Consider the following 20,569-nt stretch of genomic DNA (forward strand, 5'->3'; position numbering starts at 1 on the left):
CATGTTTGCACCATGTGTACAATCAAACAACAAAATGTGGGACTCTCCTGACCATATAGTCATAGGTTTTTGGTTTGTGTTGTGGAATGTGTGACCCTCAGCTAACCACAGTATGTTGCTTAGTGAAACCACAGTGCCCGATTTTGACTGGGTGAAATAAATTAAATTGGAGTGGCAGGAGTGGGTTTAAAGCGATATGCTGAAGTTGCTAATTGGTATCGATGCAACACGATCTAGTCTTTCAGATCAGCAAAGCTAATCACCCATGACAGCTATGAGGTGATCTTTGTGTAGAATCTCACTGGCGGGGTGAAAGTTCAGCATCAAATCAATGGCCACTAAAAAAGCAGGCCGGAGTGACAGCATCTTTGTTTGTGTTACTGTTATGGATGGGTCATCGATTGGGAATACGGTTCCGAGCAGGGAAACTGCTGATGTCCACTCACTCCAGGAATACCTTGATTCATTTCATCCGGAGTTGTTTGATGATATCAGGACCTTTTTTGTAACACATTGACAGGTTGACTAACAGATGTGTTTCACATCTGTGTAAAAAGATGTAGAGTTAAAAAAAATGACCTCGGTATTATCAATTATACTGTTATTCCATAAGCAACTACTGCACTTGATCTAAATCCTCATAGAACCTGACCTGAAATTGTACACAGCTATTGCATCACTGGGAAAGGAAGTCAATCACCAGATAATATTCCAGCAGTCGCGGACATTGAAACCCTGAGTCATAAATGAGTTAAAAGAGCTTGTTTCAGCTCAGGCTGAATCACTGGGATCAAATTATAGTCTTTACATGTAAATATTTAATTGGATTAGGGGCTGGGAGATGAGGACGGTAGTAATCAGTAGTAATCTTACGGGTTGGTCACATGACTAATGTAAAGTAATGAGTGGCTATATTGGGCACGACACAGTTTCAGTGACTAGTGCGAGAGCTTCGCCCCACTGTTAGGTGTCATGTGTAACTAAGACATCACAAATAAACAGACTGAGGACAGCACTCAAGATGGATTATTTTCCCTGAGAGGATATGTTACTAATACTACTAGTACTTATTACAACATACATTTGGTCATTTAAAAAACAAATTGATGATGAAGCGATCTGTTAATTGATGGCCCCATAGTTTTACAAGGCTGTGGGAGGGGAAGCCTCAGTAGAGCTGTTCTGTCCGAGTAGTTGTTTAATCACGCTCCCTGACCACTGCAGTCGGAAGTATCTACCTCTTGGTAACCAGCCGCCATAGCCCAGTGAATAAACATGAGTGTGCTGAAGGTGACATGCTGAAGAATGAGCCAGAAGAGTGAGGAAGACATCCGCACAGGGAGAAGCCCCCCCCCCCCACATACACACCACCATTTCCTCAAATCAGATTGATGGTTCACCTTACTTTATAGTGGCTCCATTGATTGTGAGGGTTGACTGTCAGTGGTGCATAAAATTAACACAGTGTTATAGGGAATAGATTTCTGTCAACCTCTGACAAGATAACCCATTATTGGACGGCACTGCTAATTTGTTTTTGTTTATTCAGAAGTGTAATGTAACACTGCCCAGACCCAATAATAACTCTATTACCTGCAAATCCCTGCAAGACCATTGAAAGCCACTAATCTTGCCTGGTCCTAATTACATCAGGTTCTCAGCCCTTAATTAACCAATCTTTACTCCATTTTAGCTGCTTAATGCAGCACACACCCTGGCATCATTAGTTTAATTGCCTACTTTTGCAGAGTCGTACTTTGACCTTTGTACTGCAAAGTCGTCAACTATGTGTGGTTGTGTGTGTGTGTCTTAAACTAATTGCTGATTTCCCTTAATGTTGTGCACCTGTGTGTAGGTTTTTGGCCATTGGCTGTTTTCAGCAGTACAGTCACATGGAGTGTGCCAAAGTGACACACAGAACAGAATTGTGTAGCTGGGTTTTTAATCCAACAGGAAATCCTGACTAGAAAAGCCTAAATTCTGCATAAAATCTAGAATCAGAAATGTAGTCCCTGGAAGGGGTGGATTAAGTCAGTAAGGTTTGTTTCATAACTTGGTTTAGAGGGATCCATTTTTAATTTAAGAACACAGTGGATGTACATGTGTAGACTTGCATTTCAAGTTTCTGTGAATGCCCTTAAAATATGCAAATGACTTGGATGGAAAGCCCAAGCTTTACTGATGGATATTCCTACAATAAAGTAAATAAGCAAACAAACGTACGAAATCTATATATGAATGTCCCAATGTTGCGTTTTGTGTGAGTAAGAGAAGCAGACAGTATATTTAGTTATGTTTTATGTCTTGAATGGACTAGCTAGTTAATTGCTATAGATATGTGATATATGAATAGATTTACAACACTAGAGGTTGAGGCAGGAAAAATCTGTCCAATCTATCCAAATCTCTCCAAAGCAATATTGATTATTGATGTCAATTGTTTCAATCATAATTTAAGTCAATTCTTCTATATCTACTCAATAAATGTAGCAATGGAAAAGTACAATGTCTCCACTGAAATGTATTTATTTCAAATCAACATAAAGAGGAGAAGCTGCCTCTGCCGTAATGGTTGATCTGACATCCTGTCCATGAACAATGGTGAAATGTCTAGCCATTGTCTGGTTTAGTGCAATTATTTCGAGGCAATAAAACGCTTCCTGTGTCTGTGTCCCAATTTAATTGTGGTTTCCTTTCAGGACCTTTATGGCATTCTTTTCAGTCTTGCTTCAGCCATCTCACTTTATCTGCCCGGCACAAGGGCCAATGAAGAAGTTATGCAAGGGTTTTGTAACAAAGTCTGTTGGTACCACCAAAGAGGAAATCAAGGGGAAAATGTGTGATCAACTGCACAGTCTTATGCTGAGAGCTGAGAAATGACAAAAAGACATCAATTTAAAGCAGTAATTTATTTCTAAATATGCTACGAGTCAATGGCAAAATGAAGAAAAAAAATCTCTTTCACCTGTTTTTTTGTATGTTTTTAACCCCTGAGCACCACAATCCAGCTTTCCCATAATACACTGGATTCATCCAAAGTGAACAAAAGGAAACAAAAGAAATGTTTAAGCTTTATACACTGAAAAAGCCTTAATAAGTTCTACAATCTAATAGCATAGCACAGCTAAAAAAAAAAGAAAATGAACAAAGTAAACAACATGTTTTTTCAGTAAGTACATAACTGAGTCTTCAGTGAATCCTATTTTCAACACATTTCTTTCTTTTCTGACAGTCATCTTATTCAATAGTAAGCCAGTAAGAGTACATTTTTTTTCTTTTAGTTTTTCTTTGGTTAAAAGAAATTTCTGCCATTTCTATGTTCATGTTTCACAGTCAACGAACAACCCATGACTGGCGAAACACATATCAACCTCTGGTATGTCAACGCAAGAGCAAGGAGGGAAACAACAGTCATGAGAGAGACCAGACTGTGCCAGTGTTAATGAAAAAGAAGACATTACTGATATGTCAACTACAATGATTGTGAGCCATAAAAAAAATTACATTTGTGCATCCACATGGCCCTTTATTCTATACTTATGTTTGTTGTGTGATTTATCTTTACAATGTACATTTTTGCAACTAATTCCTGCCTCAGCAATTCCTTTGAACTGTGTGATTGTTTCATAATGGGTAGCAGAGTTAAGGTAAGGTAAATTTATTTATATAGCGCGTTTTCCAGCACAATGGCTAATCAGTTAAGAAAAAGACATTTAAGAGTAATGACTATCTATCCATTACACATTTTTGCAAATGCTAAAATGTCTCACCGATCTTATAAAAGCACTGTGTGGAAGACATCATTTGGAAATAGACCTAAACGTACAATACAAAATCTTTGGTATAGGAAACAGCAGTGTGTTTTGTGTTCGGATGGGATTTTTGCTCGGCTTATCATTCCAAAAACCTCCTGGAAAAAACTGAACGTAGAAGTTCAGACTCTATCATCATATATTATAAAACATCTGCTCTGTAATGTGTAATTTCAAAGTCTTTCAAGTAAACACTGGAATCGACAGAGTATCAGAGATCTACCAACCATACACACATCAGTAACGTACAGGCATGCCTGAAAACACTGTACGCTCCAGTGGTGACTGCCTGTTGGGACAGGATTGTGGTATCGTGTATAACATTACTTCAAACTGTACATTTATCAATCAAATGTGCAGTACACTCATCTAACGGGATATCAACATTAAACAGCAATGAACAGATAGCCATGTACAAGAAATATAATCCTTCTGGCATTTCTCCCAAACAATATATAATGCCATTTTCAAAAAAGAAAAGTGAAGAAGCAATGCACACATGAATACATTGCCTCGTGCCCTGTGTGGTCCACCTAATTTTTTTTTTCATCTCAGTACATATGTTCAAGCAAATAATCTTTGTATGGGCCAAAAGGCTATACTTAAAAACTGGCGATTATGGTCATGTTTGTTGGCACAGTCTAGAACAAATGAGGTAGATGTCTGTTAATAAAATATTCCCTTCTTGGTATAACAATACAAAATATGAGAAAAAAAATCCAGTGATCTGTTGAAACAAAAATATTGATTTTTCTTTCAAGTGGCTTCACAATAAAAAGAATAGAAGTGAAATATGAGGTATATTTGTATTCATAATCTATTATGTATGTACAGATTTGTGAGGTATCAGGCTGTATTTCAAAGAACTTAAAAAGGGCCTAAAGCAAAGTGGTGTAGCTGAATGCACTGTTACAGCCCCAAGATATAACATGAAATAAAAAAGAGCAAAATAAATACAATTTGAAATCATATGCTTAATATACTTAAAAAAAGATTAACACACAGAATATAATCAAACAGTTTCCCATTTCCCTTAACAACAGAGAAAGTATTTCTGAAGCAATGGTAAGAGTGAGAGAAATAAAACGTTGGAGAGAAATATATATATATATATATTGTACAATATATATATTATATATTGTATATAGGGGAGTAGGGATAGAGAGAGACTGTAGAGGAGTGAGATGCATAGAAAAAGAGAGATTGAGAAAGAGAGATAGAGAAATAAGTCAAATGCAAGTGCATTATTTTAAACAAAAAATGAAAACAGGATTCTATTCACAATAAAGCCAATAGCTACTTCTTCAGCAATCCTCAAATCCAAAATGATGATTCCCCCATCTTGCTTTCTGTACCTCCCAGGGATCCTATATCTATTTAATTTCATGAGAAATGTACTGAAGTGCTCAATCATTTCATTTAACCATAGGGGTGTCCATTGCCATTATATATAACATGACCTTTTTGGCATGACTTTACTCTCAGGCTCTCAAAAACCAGTAGAGCCAATGTTATTTTGCTTTTGTTTTGCATGTGGCTAAATGGATTCAGAGAACCATGATGCACCTAGTGAGAAACAACAGATCCTCAATGACAAATCATTTAGGTGTAGGTGGAAAGTCACTTTTGTAATAAAAAGTCTACATTGATGGAAAGAGCCATCTCCACGAAGCCAAGAAGAAAAAAGAAAATCTTGGCGTGTACATTGTTGCAAGCTCTGACCACAATCCATCATGAAGCAATGTTGCTGGCTTCCTATATTTAAGTTGCCACAGCCTTTACATTACAATAAAACATTTAAAAAAGACTTGCATGTATTAAATACCAGTGTGATCCACTGATTGTCCCACTGAACATTTGGACATGACATTTGATTGATTTGGACATGTTCACCGCGGCAGATAGTACATCACTTAGATATTTTCCTTTACAAAGAAAAGAAAACAAGCATCGATAAGTACATCTCCCTGACTGCTAAAAAGGTTGTCCCTCCCTCCTTTCAGTGGGATGTGCTTTGCCTACATCTACAATTATTATTATCATTCTTTTTTTTCTTGAAAGTACAAAACCACTCGTTTTGTCACTCAGAACTACCATCGACCTCTGATTCTTCGGTGGCTTGTTCTAAGTTACTGCAGTGCTTTGAGAGAAAAAAAACTGTGCGTTTCTACATTTGTTTCAATTCCACGACCATGCTGAGCGTGGCTACCTTGTCAATGGCATTCTAGTCTTCTTTGGTATAAGCTGCAAGTTCTGAGGGACTCAGTGATTTTGGTGCAAATGCACGTCTAACCTGTTTAGAAATGTGAAATAAGAACGCCAAGGCTGACGGTATGAGATTCCAGAGCACAACAGAAAAATAACAAAGCCAGCAGAGAACAAGGAAAAAAACCTCCCTTCCCAGATATTTGTCACCAGAGAATTGTGCCATTGTCATTTCCACAGTCATTGCACTGTCCCGGGTGACTGTGGTACAACCACACGATAAAGCTTCTCCCCACAGAACAGTGCGATTCTTGAGAGAGGAAACATACTCACTTCATACGTGTTATTACTGACCCAACACGCCCCACTAAGCATTGCAGCAGCTGTTGCTCAGGGTTGAATGGAGTTGGACAATATGTATTCTCTCGGTTTCAATGTATGTACATGTATCCTTTTTTATTGTTAGATAGATCTTTCTTTTTTTTTTTTTTTTAAATAAACATTCAATCTTGTCACTTTTGAATTATGGACTTTTTATATAAAAGAGAAGAAAGCCACCTTCAAAAACAACAAAATAAAATTGGATAAATGCATGTTTATGATCTATCTTCTGTTCTCGGCTTTGCTCTGAGTCTTTGCAACGGGAGGGGAGGCGGCAGGGGGAGGAGAGGGGACAGGTGGGGACCAGGACTGGGCAAGACAGATCAGTCTGGGGCTGGTCAGTAGAGGTGGGGGTGGGGTTGCTCTTGCTCAGGGGGATGCGTTGCCGTGTGCCGAGGATGAGGTGGAGGAGGCGGACGAGGACGGCTGGATGTGCGTGGACAATCCCGGGCTGGACTTTCCCTGAGCGATGTGGTGGTGGTTGCCTCGGTGGCTCCCAGGGATCACGGGCATGGAGGGCTTACGGGCAAACAGGACCCCTGAACCCAACACACACACACACACACACACACACACACACACAGACACACACACACACATACAATTTTGTTTAGAGTACAATAACAATAGTGCTCAGCATGCAAAATGGATGTGTTTACATTTACATTTATAATTATATTTAAAGTGTCCTAAATTAAACGAAAGTAGCAGCTGTGTTGATGTCTTTACAGTAATATCCAGGGAGGCTGGAAAAATAGTTAGTTGCCAGGCTACCAGACCTGCTATTAACCTTTAGGTGGATCAACTGGATCCCCCATTGCCATGATGCCTCCAGGGGGATTTAGAGAGGTTTTAGTGCTGGCTTTCAGCCACAAGGGCCTGACCACTTCACAGTGGCTCTTTACCAGGGGAAAGTTACCAGCCAGCTTACGAGACAAAACTTCAATTGCCCAGCCGAAGGTAATTACAGCCATCGGCTCCCAGGCACTGGCACACTGTAGCCAACGGGAAAAACAGCCGGCCCTTCCGTTCGGGCACGTAAGACAATAAGCCTCATCGACCTTGAAGCGCCGGGCCCAATTCTGAGATATTTAACTTTTTTAACTCCATTGGGCGGCCACTTCATTACCATGGATTTTATAGCAAAGACATCAAATTGCGTGGAGGACTAAGCGCAGGGGTGCTGCTATAACTTATTGAATTTCCTTCCTCCAATTACATCAGCAAACGGCCCTCTATTTACCTGTGTAGACAACTCCATTTATTTCTATTGACATGTTGATGCTGCTAATGCCGTTGGTAGACAGGTTCAATGCGGTCTCTTGTCTATCATCTGTCAGGAGAGAAGCCAGAGAGCGAGAGAGAGAAAAACTCAATATGAGCATTTATAAAAGGAACACAAGAAGCAAGGAGGAGCGCGCCACAGAATATTGGTGATAACTCAAGAGTGACAGGATAAGGAGCAGTTTATTAAAGAGTTTTGGAGCAAAAAGAGGAAGAGGGAAAAAAAACAACTGTCAAAAGATGCAGCCACCATTTGTAATCTGTTGTAAAGAGGACTGTATTTTGGCACACTGCCACTGAACATTTTTATAACATTTTACATTTATGCTAACAAAATAATCTAACAAAGGGACTAGAGTAAAATATTTAAAACCAAAGACCTTTAAAGGAATTCTAAAGGAAGTCAAATAGACATGTTGGCTATTAATAGCATAAATAACTTAAAATAATAAAATAATATCATAAAGAAGACAGACATTTTTTTCACTTTCACTATTTGGTGTGCAACCTCCCTCTAATACTTCAATATTTCAGATATTCTCTTTTAGCAGAACCGTATGCAGTTGACGTCAACCAGAGAGTTTAACGATTTGGCAGTCTCATTTTTAGACAACATTGACTGCAATCACTGCCTGCCTCGCACTGACAAATAATAGTATTTGATGTAATCTGTAAATTACAGACTAGATGCCATCCCCAAAAGCAACTGACAGCACTGTAGAATTACACTCCATTTTCTAAGATATGTAGTCGCCGAAGCCAGTTATTATGACCGATACAATACGGTCACGCAGAGGGAAAAAAAAAGGCCTAGAGCATACACAGTTAGCCCCCCCAAGCTCTTCTCATGGGATCTATGATTAAGTAATGAATGACTTATTGCTTGTCTGTGTCCAGGTGCGCTGGAGCCATGACCATCTCACATGACCAATGAGTCGTGAGTCAGATGGAGGCATTTTTACTCATGATGTGTTTGAAGCGTGGCCGCGCGGGCTGTATTTCTTCATACCTTCAGTGTGGCAGGTGCAGATAATGCTCTACAACTAGCAATAAATCACACCTCTAAGTAGCTAAATATTTCTCTATGAAAAATATAAATGAGGTAAATATAAACCTGAGGATGAAGTGTTGTAAGAAGGATAACTACTTTGAGGCTTATAATTATGATTATTTGATTTATTTGTTGTAAAAAGGATAACTACTTTGAGGCTGTTTTTGTTTTCAATTCCAAACACTTTGTTTAAAACAGCTAATATCCTTGCAATATAAAACATTCCTTTTGATTATAAATGTTCCTTTGTCTTTGCTCATTTATACATAACACCATAAACACAATACATTTATATCAAAATAAATAGATATAATAATGTAATTAATGTATTATATATACAGTATAACACTTACACTCTTGGCAAATATATATATATATATATAGAGAGAGAGAGATTAGCTTTTCTTAACAATACACCAGCTATATCAACTCAGTAGTGGCATAATAGAATAATAGATGTGTATTTCCCCTTTCCCTGTAGCCATAAGAAAAGACGTCATGAAGGACTGGCATCTTGGACACTAATAAAATCAATCTGTCGACTCTATCTATCATTTTTCTTTCTTTTAACTTCCAATGCTTTCAGCGGTGTAGTACGACATCCACTGGGGGCGCATTACGAATCGCAGAGCTGATTTCAAGTACTAATATGAAGGCAGCATAAGAGTGTGTGTGTGTGTGTGTGTGTGTGTGTGTGTGTGTGTGTGTGTGTGTGTGTGTGTGTGTGTGTGTGTGTGCGCGGCTCACCTCTGTTGTTGAGCTTGATGTTCATGGGCAGCTGGGTGGCCATGGCCAGCAGGTTCTGCTGCAGGGCGTGCTGCATGAGGCGCTGCTGCTCCTCGGCCATCAGCATCATCTTCTTCTCCGGCGGCTCGCCCGACTCCAGCTTCTCGCGCAGCTGCTCCAGCGCCGCCGCCTGCACTGCCGCCGCAGCCTGGGCCGCAGCCGCCTGCGCTGCCGCCGCTTGGGCCTGGGCGGCCACCGCCTGAACGGCTGCCCCGTGGTGACCGGCCAGGGACATAGGGATGCCCACGCGGCTGCTCAGGCAGCTGTTGAGCATGGACTCCTCTGTGGGAAGACACAGGAGGAGGGGGGTAAGATGGTGTGAGGTGGGGTTTTTAAGAGGGGGGTGAGATGGTGTGAGGTGGGGTTTTGAAGAGGGGGGTGAGATGGTGTGAGGTGGGGTTTTTAAGAGATGGTTGTTGTTGTCTCTAAACAAACGGAATGTCAAATACGGAAATACAAATGATTGAGCTGCTGAAAGAATTTTTTTTAACTTCATTTAATACTGAATGAAGTATTTTAAATAGTATAAAATAGTGTAAAACAGTATGAATACTATTTTTGTATTGCTGCTAGAATGCACTGATTTATTTTGTGTGCCTGGGGAAGGAGTGAAATTCTAGTTATAGAAATGTGCATGTGATGTGTTGCTCACAAACACACATGCACAAATTTCCTACTTTAAGACTTCTCACCAGTGTTCATTGCAGTGCAGTGTTCATTGTCCTCTGGAAGTGCTACTTTTAAAACTCAACGTTACCCACAATGCATTGCTGTGTCTGGCTATTTCATCTTGTGCTGCTATCTGCATTAACAAAAGGAGACTGCCCAGCCTTGAGGGTGGTCACATGAGACCCAAATAAGAAGTCCGCTGCCATCAAAGAATCTGTTTTTCCTCGCGGACGTATTATTTGGTAGCGAAGTGTCCCAGAGTCTTTTGTGTAGCATTCTTCTCTTAGATGTGATAAGGAAACTGGCAGGGGTGGATTTGAGGAAGTCCTGCAAGATGTTTCCTCTCAGCTGCCGTGCAGTGGTCACCATGCTGCCCACACACTTCAGTGCCATAATTAAGCAGAGAGGGGGCAGAGCTATTGTGTAACAGCGTCGATTGCTCCTTTTTTTAAATCCTGGTGCTACTTTTATCCTGTCCATAATGCTATAATAATAATAATAATATAATAGCAATAAAGCATTGTGATAAAACAACTTTCTAAATAAATGGTCATGATCGTCTTTAATTTGTACTACCGTTATATAAAGAGTGATCCTAAATGACAGTGACTGCATTGCCCACCAAAGGGCAGACTTATGATGGTCTTCTGAGAGAGCTAGCCTATAAGGCTTTTTGTGTGGGTTTCCAAGAGGTATAATGAAACAGGGCACGGCAATATAAACAGGCTATAGATGGGCTTGCGGTCAGTGGTAGTGGTTGCGCTCACCTTTCTTGATGGCCTGGCTTTGGGAGAGGTGGGCTCCGTTGGGGGTGGACATGGCGATGTGGGGCATCTGGAGTTTGGGCGAGGCCATGAGGGTGGGGGTGCCCACGGGCGAGTAGTTGAAGAGGGCCGAGCCGTAGCTCTGGCGGCGGCCCTCGCGGCGGTTGCTGTCGATAGCTGCCTGGAGCTCCCCGGGGGAGCTGAGACCACGCTTTTCACATTCGTAGGGATAGAGGTACTTCATATACCTGCAGGAAACACACACACACACACACAATGATGTACAGTCTAGCCACTCAAACGTCATACTGCACTGTATTAGATAGATAGATAGATAGATAGATAGATAGATACTTTATTCATCCCAAGGGAAATTTTAGGCATCCAGTAGCTTATACAATCATAACACAACAAGCACACACACACACATATATCTCACATACATAAAAATCACACACAGAAATGTAAAAATTTAAAGAGCATGTGAAGTGATTAAAAAGGTCTGGTATGGACTGACCATGTGATGCATTGACCATGATAACATTATTACATTACTGTATTATATTACTGCACCTAAAACAGTGTTGTATTATTTATTTTTTAAATCAAGAGGTTTTTTACCCCATGTGTAATGTCTACACTTCTCAGTTTAACATTACTTAATGTTAATAATTAATGTACCTTTTCTATTACTCTCTCACTCATACTGCTGAGAACATATGCAGTACTGTAGTATTCAGAATACGCTTTTGCAATGCAGTATGCAACGCCTAAGATTTCGTAATAAACACACAAACAAATTAATGACAAGAGAAAACAGAGAGCTGTTGCTGTCTAAAAACATCTAGTCACTGCAGTCTAAAGCCTAAATCCTAAAAACACTGTGAGTTCATGATGCCTAAATCAGCTGAGACAGATATGGGTTAGCCAGGCGGCCACTGTGTTTGCTTTTAGCTGTCTGGGGTCAAATATGAATTTGGATTTGCCTTGGTGGAGAGCAGGGGGGATTGGCATAATTGCCTGAAATGATGGTCTTGAGAGCAAGCCTGTGCAAACAGGCTTAAATCCCTTCTGCACACATTAGGCCAATGCACGCTATCACTGCCTCCCAAGCCCATAATTATCCCATGCATCCCTCAACTGAGTGACCTCCATGTAAGCACTACTCTGGGCTGATAGCAAAATAATAGTTAAGTGTTCCGTAAGGGAGTGGTATAAAAATGAATGATGAAGTGTTTGTTTAGCAGAGCAGTAGTATAACGATGTGTAATGATGAGATATGATTTATCATTTATCATTAATGCCTATGTTGGCTGTGTATGTATTTTATTTTAATAGGTTTCTGAAATAAAGTGAAAAACAACAACAAAAAAATGCTAAATAATAATAAAACAAGACATAAAAACAGAGGACTGTTGGTGTTCAGGCATGTCAGTGAGCGCAGGCCACGTTGGGTCTACTCACTGTGTTCTGAGTGTAAAAGCTGCACTGGTGATGGAGGTAGGAAGGTTGAGGCCTTTGGTGATCTCTCGCCATATTTTCTTATTGATGACTTCCACTAAGCCGCCTTTTTCTGTCACAAGCTTGTAGAGGGTGTAGAGGTCCAACACCTGCTTGGCCATGATAGGAATCCGATTTACTGGAGTCCCTGCAGACCCAAACACAATATCCACAATCAATGCCATTAGTTTCTCCCCATCGATGGACCTCTCCTGCACTCATAAGGCCAATCTATCAGCAATAAGTAAAACATCCAACAGCATCCTGCTTCGATCAAAACAAATATTACTTTCACACATACACACAGCTATGCGCTGGGGTGTATCAGGTCAGACATTATGGATATGCTTTGAAAATATGGAGCACATTTTTTAAAGCAGATCAGATTTTATGACATTGATACTGATATATGATGATGATCAAATGCTAATATTGCGTCAGTGATAAACACATGAAGTATTTGTCAAAAATTGAAAGTTAAACAGTATGTCACTGTAATTTTTGCCTGGACAAAAACAAATAACCAATAAAACAGACAAACAAAAAACAAGACAAAAACAAAAACAGCTAATAACAAGGGCCTGGAGAGGCAATCCAAATTAGTTATTTTTTGTCATGCCTCTTAATTCACAGCATAAGAAGTCTGAGAAATGATTTGCCCTTGCGATTTAATGTGCACCGTAAAGTGCAAAGTGCCAGCCTTTTGTGAGACTCCGAGTCGAGCTGACCTCGAGATAATTAACCTGCATTTTGCTGATAGAGTTCCATTGTGCCCATCGGATTTACCATAATAGCAATCAATAGCCGTAGAAATATAGTGCAAACAACAGCAAGTGTGAGCCGACACAGTAAAGAAGGAAGGAGAGGGCAGAGGATTCGTCCGAGACGGTAAAAACACATCAATTAAGCCCTGTAATTATGGCTTCATTCTGTCTCCCACACTCCACAAACTAAGAGACACTATTAAAACAAAAGATTTATCCCCGCCATCCTTCAGCACAATGCTTGGCATTATATCTAAAGTAACATCACAATCAATTACTATTTCGAACTTCTCGCTAAACTGTCCATATTTCACAGTGGCAAAGTGTATCTGTGTATTGTATGTGTCTGTGTCTGTCTGTGTGTGTGTGTGTGTTTGTGCTTAATTTTGGATGCCGGTTAAAAGTTAGCTCTGGTGGAGATGGTCGACATGCTCCCTTAAACAGAGAAAGTCAACACAAAATGACAAACAGCTGTGAGTGTCTCTGCCTGCGTCAAGGCTGGATATTAACTGTCCGATTAACACAGCGAGCTTTCAAAGAGATTTGAGCCATGTCACACATATCATAAATCACCTCAACTCCTGCTATTGATCTCACATGAGAAAGCGTCTGAAAACAGATCGGAAGCATCTCCAAGAGACATAAGACATGAAAATTTCTCACATTTCACAAATGGTTTTCATTTGACTATATGCATTTCTAAGACATGCTCCGATAATCTGATTCCAATTAGTGTATTCAGTGGAGGCAATGTGTGTGTTTTTTGTTCACTGACAGAAATAAATGTAGAGGCCACTTGAATCATGGGAGAAGCAGAGGGCTTTGTGGTTGCCCAATTGATCATATCTGTTCCCTACGTTAATTAGATTCCTTTCTAATTTAAGGGCTAACTGAATAAAGAAGGGAAACTGACGATTCCTGGCCTGAGCCTCTCCTGAAACCACTTTTGTAACAATTCTCTTCATAATGTGTGGCCGAGGAGTTGATCTTTAAAACAATTATTTATCTACATACACAAAGGCTAACTAAACGAGTTTAGGGCAATAAATAACAGAATGCTCCTCGAAAGCCTTTGTCTGGCAGAATCTAAACCTGAGCAAGGCTCATTTAAAAAAGAGATTTATGTGCTTCCAATACCTGCGGTGATATATTTGTCTCGGTGATTCTCTGAAAGAGATATACAGAATAAAGGGGCCATGGTCTTTTGTCAGCAGAAACAATCTGATCAGTCCATGGATCATTATGACAATGAGGAATTAAGGATTGTGAAGCGAAAAAAACACGTTCCGCCAATTCTGGTGGGAATCGTCTAGCTAATCGCTCACGCGCTAAAAATGTGTAATTGAGGCATTGAAGGGGAGGTGGGGGTTGGAGGGTTGGGGGGAGGCTTGGCGATCGGTAGAGCGGGCATCGGCTCGCTTGGCTTCGCTGCTGATGCATCCTCTCCTCTACGCTTCATGCAAGCAAATTGAATGAGAACAGCTCTCCTCGTTTGCTTGGCCTTTCAAACCATGAAATGAAGGCGTGATCGGACAGTGCAGCAGAAAATACAGCTTGATCGGCATGTGTTAGAGAGAAAAAAAAAACCTCCTAATTGAACTGGAGAGCAACAAGCAGGAGTAAGTGCTCTCTAAAATGTTCCTAAAGACAGAAGTATGCAGATACACACATGCACACTTACACACACCCCAAACACACACAAACAAACACATACACACCACCAGACCCTACAGAAGTCTAGGAGGTCCGCATGTCCGGCCGGGCAACACAAAAGAAGTTAGACATCCTCCTTAAGAGGTGGCATGTGTCAAAAATAGACACATGGGAGCGAAAAACGACGAAATTAGAATGACATCAAGAGCATACTTCTACACATTAGAAAGAACTTGATGAAATCTGCTTTGGGCTACACAACAGTGAACTCTACCCTCCTTCTGGTTCATGCAGGTCATCAAAACAAGAGCATTTGATGTATAAATAACAAATAACGAAAATATCTCCATGTTTGTTCACTTGTATCACCATAAACATTTCCACATCCTGGGTACACAGTGTTGGTTTTTGCTTTTTAATCTTGTGTGTCAGAGTTTAGCTATGGAGTTCAAGGCTAGGAAGGAAATTCAGTGAACTCTCTTAAGCACCACCAATGGCATCCTGGAAATTTAGTGGAGTTGCGATCGAAGGCCCCACTCCTTCTTTAGAGCCACTTCTCAAGTAGGTCTCTATTCAGCCGATTAGTATTCCTGCTAATTATGCTGAGACAAAAGCAGACTTTTTCCCCCACAGAAAAACTGCTGAGGTGGGCCTGGACAGCGATCAATTGCTACCCTCCGCACACTGGAAATGATGAATCAAACGGAAGATTTGTCAGCACACAATGGATAATAACACTGCCATTGTTCCTGCGGCAGGAAATCAGAATTTGAAATGGGACCTGTCACTCGCCCACACAAAGCTAAGTTGTTAGCATGACTGTCAAGCCTTTTTTTCTTTACTCTGCTCTCTGTCAATGCTCATTTTCCAGATAGAGTTTGATGTGGCAGCCTTTCTTGCTTTAACACTTTGTGGAAGTGACCACAGCCTGGTTCCAGTTTCTTAAAATAAATAAATAAATAAAACACAAAATCAAGATAAACGAAAACATTTGCATTTTTCCCCCTTTTCATTCAGCCTATCGTGACATACAATGCTGCACAGAACCTAAATACTTGTCACATGACACCACATGATAGGCCACTCACTGGGGCTGATTATAATGATCTCAGGGGCTGCTGGACAGTAGGTTAGTGTAGATCACATTCTTCAACCCTGCACTACTGTAGCTCTGCACTGCTGTTAGAATTTGCCATCCATTTGCCTGTTCAAACCATGACATGATTATTTGTTTCATTTATTATATTTTTGTCCTTTTAGTATTTGTTAATTTGTAGGCAGCATTTGTAAATCACTTTATGCACTAGTTCAGCACTGCTATGAAAACCTCTGACTTCAATTACTTTTTCCCCCTGTGCTGATGTGTTTGCTGTAGGGGGTCTTTCCAAATCTTCAAGAGGAAGAGAAAAAAAACTTGCATTGCATTTGAAAAGAGATCTAGCCATCTCTGTACAAACAGAGAGCCCCATGACAGACCGATGGCAGCCTATGATTGATGATGGCAGGGGCCAGGGGATCGAGGGGGTGTCACTGACCCCCAGGCTCAGACCAGGCCTATGGGGACAGCAGTCGCAGGCACAAATTCACTTTCAAGCCCAACACGACTGGGAAAAAGAAAAACTGTGCACCGAATCGGTCTCAATATCTGTCTAGCACAAGATAAATTAGAGAGGGGTCTTTAAATTCACAAATACAAATTAATTTAAGAATGTACTCTTAGCTTTTAACTCTCGGAGAAAGGCTGCCCTGACTGTTTGGGTGACAGTTAATGAGGTGAGCGTTGTTTATGTTGGCGACAGCTGAAGTCAACATTTCTTGATATTAACAGCTTGCTGCACCTTTATGTCTTTCATGTCTGAACATTTTTTCAAAAATAGAGTACCGGTGTGGAAACTATTTTATAAGTAGTATCCTATCAGGTAACTGGGGGTCACTTGATCTACTGGATGTTGAAGCCACACCGAGCATCTGCTCGGCCTCGTTACCAGACGCGGGCCACACTGATAACTGGCTGACTTCACTGGATGCTATTATCACGCTGCTCTTCAACCAGTGGATCATATGTATCACATTGACTGATCTGGACAACACAGTCTCTGTGCATGAGTGAGCGAATGTGTGTGTGTGTGTGTGTGTGTGTGTGTGTGTGTGTGTGTGTGTGTGTGTTTGTGTGTGTGTGTGTAGGGGGTGTTTGAGGGTATGTGTATGTGTGTTTGGGGAACATACGTACATGTATGTGCATAGGGGAGCAGTTTGTATGCGACGGTGTTTGTACATGCATGAGTGAGTATATGTGACTGTATGATGTGAAATCTTCAAAATTATGTTCTCTGTTTTAAATACAGCCTGATCCGTTTGGCAACAAAAAATGACTCGTAATACATCATACTCCAGACAGCACTGAGGGTATGGATCTATGCCAAAACAGGATGTTAACAAGATGTACTTGTCACAACTCCATTAATGCTCTGGTCAATGTGAGGATGCAGAGAAAGAGAGTGAGACAAAGAGATTAAAGACCCCCACACAGGTGACTTTTAGTCCCCTGCAAATTCATCCGGCTTCTCAAACATTTTTTAGACAAAAAAGCCTGCTGCACCACCTTTAAAAAAAAAGAAAAAAGCTTACTGTTTTCACTAACATTAACAGATGATTCACACACTGACTGACTGAAATGAGTATAAGATGCGTGCTATCGGAACAGTGACATGCGAAAAAGCTGGACCGGACAATTTCTTTAACCTCCTGTTAACCTCCCAAATGTTCTTGGTTTTGAATTTACTTGAGAGAGTGCTTGAGAGACCAAGGGACCTCCACTAATCATTCATCCATTAATGAAATTATTCGGACACATTCACATACTATTTTACCATTTTGGTTGCCTCTCATTGACATATAACACGTCTGATGACTCATAATCAGTAATAATCATGTTGTGTGTGTGTGTGTGTGTGTGTGTGTGTGTGTGTGTGTGTGTGTGTGTGTGTGTGTGTGAGTGAGAGATAGGAGATAGAGAGAAAAGGAGAGAGGGAGAGAGAGAGAGAGAGAGTATTAAGACTTAACAATTGTTGGGGGTGGGAAAGGCTAAGAATGATAATGTAGCATTTGAGCTGTAAAATGATCTAACTTTACCCTCTGTGGCATCAGTAGCTCTGGATGATTTGTCCAGAGGGGACGGCCCCTTTTTCTTCCTGCCCACTGCTCCTCTGAAACTGGCCTGATAAACCCCCTAAGGCCTCCTGACTGACTGACTGACTGACTGTCTGTAAGGATTATTTTGTAAATGACTCTGGTGTTGTAGGCCAAAGTTGACTGCTGTCAGTCTACGCTCCACTGCTGAGGGGGTTAGGCTGGTGCACCAGGTGTAATAGGAGCCAAACCTTTTTTTCCCATGTCTGTTTGTAAATCTTTTAATAGCATTAGCCTGTGGAATCACTTTATAGCGACGGCTTGGATGGGCTCTGTTAACAACAACAGCTGAATTGACTGCTGCCTCTGCATTTCTTCCCACATCAGATGATAACGGTGTGATACATCAGAAATAAAACTAATGAGCAAACCTGGTGGCCCCCCTCTGAAATAGGTCAATGATAGTTTAGTGGGCAGATGATGTGCAATAAGAGCCACCTGGAAATAAATATGGCTGAATTGATTTTTATTCTGACCTAGATTCTCCAGACACCTGTGAGCCCTTTTTAATGAATTCAATGTTATTGACAGTGATGCGTTTTTAAATAAAAGTTGACTTTATGTACAGAGGTCTGCAGCAGCATGTGTTTAAAAACAGTCCTTTGACGAGCCATTCGCTATTTTAACGCTACAAAATTTGACCACGGACCTTCCTGTTTAAATGAAAATGTTATCTTAATTCACACACACAATTTGACATCCTGTGAAAACAAATACCTGCTAAATGTGGCCCGTAGAACTTTCCCGTGCCAGAACGCGCTCCTGGGATGAAAGATCCCACAGTTATAGCGTGCAGAATCAACAGCAATCTGCTGGTCAGTGCACACACAGCGCATCTATTAATTTCACATCTGAATGTTTGCCTGGCAGAGGCTCAGATTCCACTGTAACCAACACGGGTCCAGGTTATAAATAAGGTGGTATCTTTAATCAATGACCTTTCATCTGCCAGCTTAAAGCCGTATTTAGACTTACTAAACGTGAGCAGTGTAAGACGTTACGAGCAGTTTTAGGCAAGTCGCATAACAGAAGTTGACAGTCAGCTCTTTATCTTACTATTCCACAGGCGAGATTAAGTCAAGCTTACAAATGTTTACACTGACACACAATACTTCCTGTTGGCCAATGGGAAATACAAACTAACTACCCCTCTCATTAGGTCCTTTCCAGCAAATGATCTCAAAAGCTCTGAGCTGAGGGTAGCAAATGATCTCAACTCTCAATGTCCCATATTTCATTTCATGTTATGCCCATAAATACAATTATAAAAATCTAGGTGAAAAAAAAAAAAAAAAAACGTGATCAAAGGTTTTAAAATAAAACTTTTGTGTCTTTTTTTTGTGTGTGATTAGATGTTTTTTTCTGCTGTAGAACTGAGTTATCATCATGCTGTACCAAGACAATTCCAATGTTGTGCTGCAATAATAAAACATATTTAACTTTCTTCCCCTCTTCTCTCCAGCTTGCCCCTTTTGCTTTTCTATGATAACTGCCACATGCCTTCTGTATGTGAATTCATGGTAAATTCGCTGACTACAAACAAGTCAATGCATTAGTGCGGAGCGCAGACTTTATCACATGACCTGCCACTGTTAACAGACAGCGCTAACACTGAAGTCGTATGTAATTCACATCAGTGAAATGATAGCAAACTCTGTGGATCACCAAGGTGCGAGAGGAACACGTGGCCTTACAGCGCAGGAGTCACATGTTAAGAATGTGACGAAGACAACGTTTAAGAAGAGGACCAGCTGCCATCAGCCAATCCCACAGCACTTGTTTAAGAGTGACAGGGAGCTATATTGACAGAAAATACCATAGAGGGAGAGAGAGAGAAAGAGAGAGAGAGAGGTAGATAGAAAGAGGGGAGTGAGTGAGGGATAGAGAGATTGAGATGGGCAGAAGGCAGGGACAGAAAGGCAATTGCCACATTGATTGAGTAACAATATGGTGCAGCCATCAATGAAAAAGAGAACCAATGAGCAATAAATCTTATTTTGACTAAAACAATGATGACTTCCATGACTGACATGTTATGGACCACTCACACCATGAATGACAAGAGGGAAGTGACTCAAGTCAAACGTGCAAACGTGAGGGTGAATCACCTATTACAAAAATGGACATCATAAAATAGGACATAGCTCATGCCCACAGTGCTCTCACCGTGGAATGGCATCTAGAGAATTATTATGAACTCAGTCACTCAGTCCAACCTATCAAGGCAACCTATTCATACACACACACACACACACACACACACACACACACACACACACACACACACACACACACACACACACACACACACACACACACACACAGACACACGCACGCACCCACGCACACACACACACACAGACAGAATTCAAACTTCTCTTCTGCTTTCATTATTGTTGTTCTGAACTGTACAGTAGCTCAGATCACTACAGAGCTGAAAATAATCCTGTTCCCTCCAGGCCACTCTTATTGTATGCTTTGTTCAATAGCTAGTAATGTCTTAATTCTGGT

At 40.7% G+C, this 20,569-nt stretch overlaps 1 protein-coding gene and 1 long non-coding RNA gene across 2 annotated transcripts in view; one reads left to right on the top strand and one right to left on the bottom strand.

Annotated features, from left to right (window-relative positions):
• The window catches only part of LOC121714896, a 12,496-nt gene extending 8,919 nt beyond the window's left edge, over positions 1 to 3,577 (top strand). The window contains exon 3 of the long non-coding RNA XR_006033478.1: positions 3,334 to 3,577. This is a non-coding gene — a long non-coding RNA (uncharacterized LOC121714896). The remainder of the gene's footprint in view (positions 1 to 3,333) is intronic.
• Positions 3,578 to 5,869: 2,292 nt separating this feature from the next.
• Positions 5,870 to 20,569, bottom strand: part of arid3c (AT rich interactive domain 3C (BRIGHT-like)) — a 60,798-nt gene continuing 46,098 nt past the window's right edge. The window contains exons 5-9 of the mRNA XM_042100079.1: positions 12,417 to 12,600; positions 10,956 to 11,200; positions 9,481 to 9,801; positions 7,642 to 7,731; positions 5,870 to 6,937 (exon numbers count right to left, since the gene is read on the bottom strand). Coding sequence (XP_041956013.1) covers positions 6,768 to 6,937; positions 7,642 to 7,731; positions 9,481 to 9,801; positions 10,956 to 11,200; positions 12,417 to 12,600 — 1,010 coding nt within the window. The 3' untranslated portion in view covers positions 5,870 to 6,767. The remainder of the gene's footprint in view (positions 6,938 to 7,641; positions 7,732 to 9,480; positions 9,802 to 10,955; positions 11,201 to 12,416; positions 12,601 to 20,569) is intronic.

This window comes from Alosa sapidissima, chromosome 8 (assembly GCF_018492685.1).
Source record: "Alosa sapidissima isolate fAloSap1 chromosome 8, fAloSap1.pri, whole genome shotgun sequence".
Classification (NCBI taxonomy): Eukaryota; Metazoa; Chordata; class Actinopteri; order Clupeiformes; family Clupeidae; genus Alosa; species Alosa sapidissima.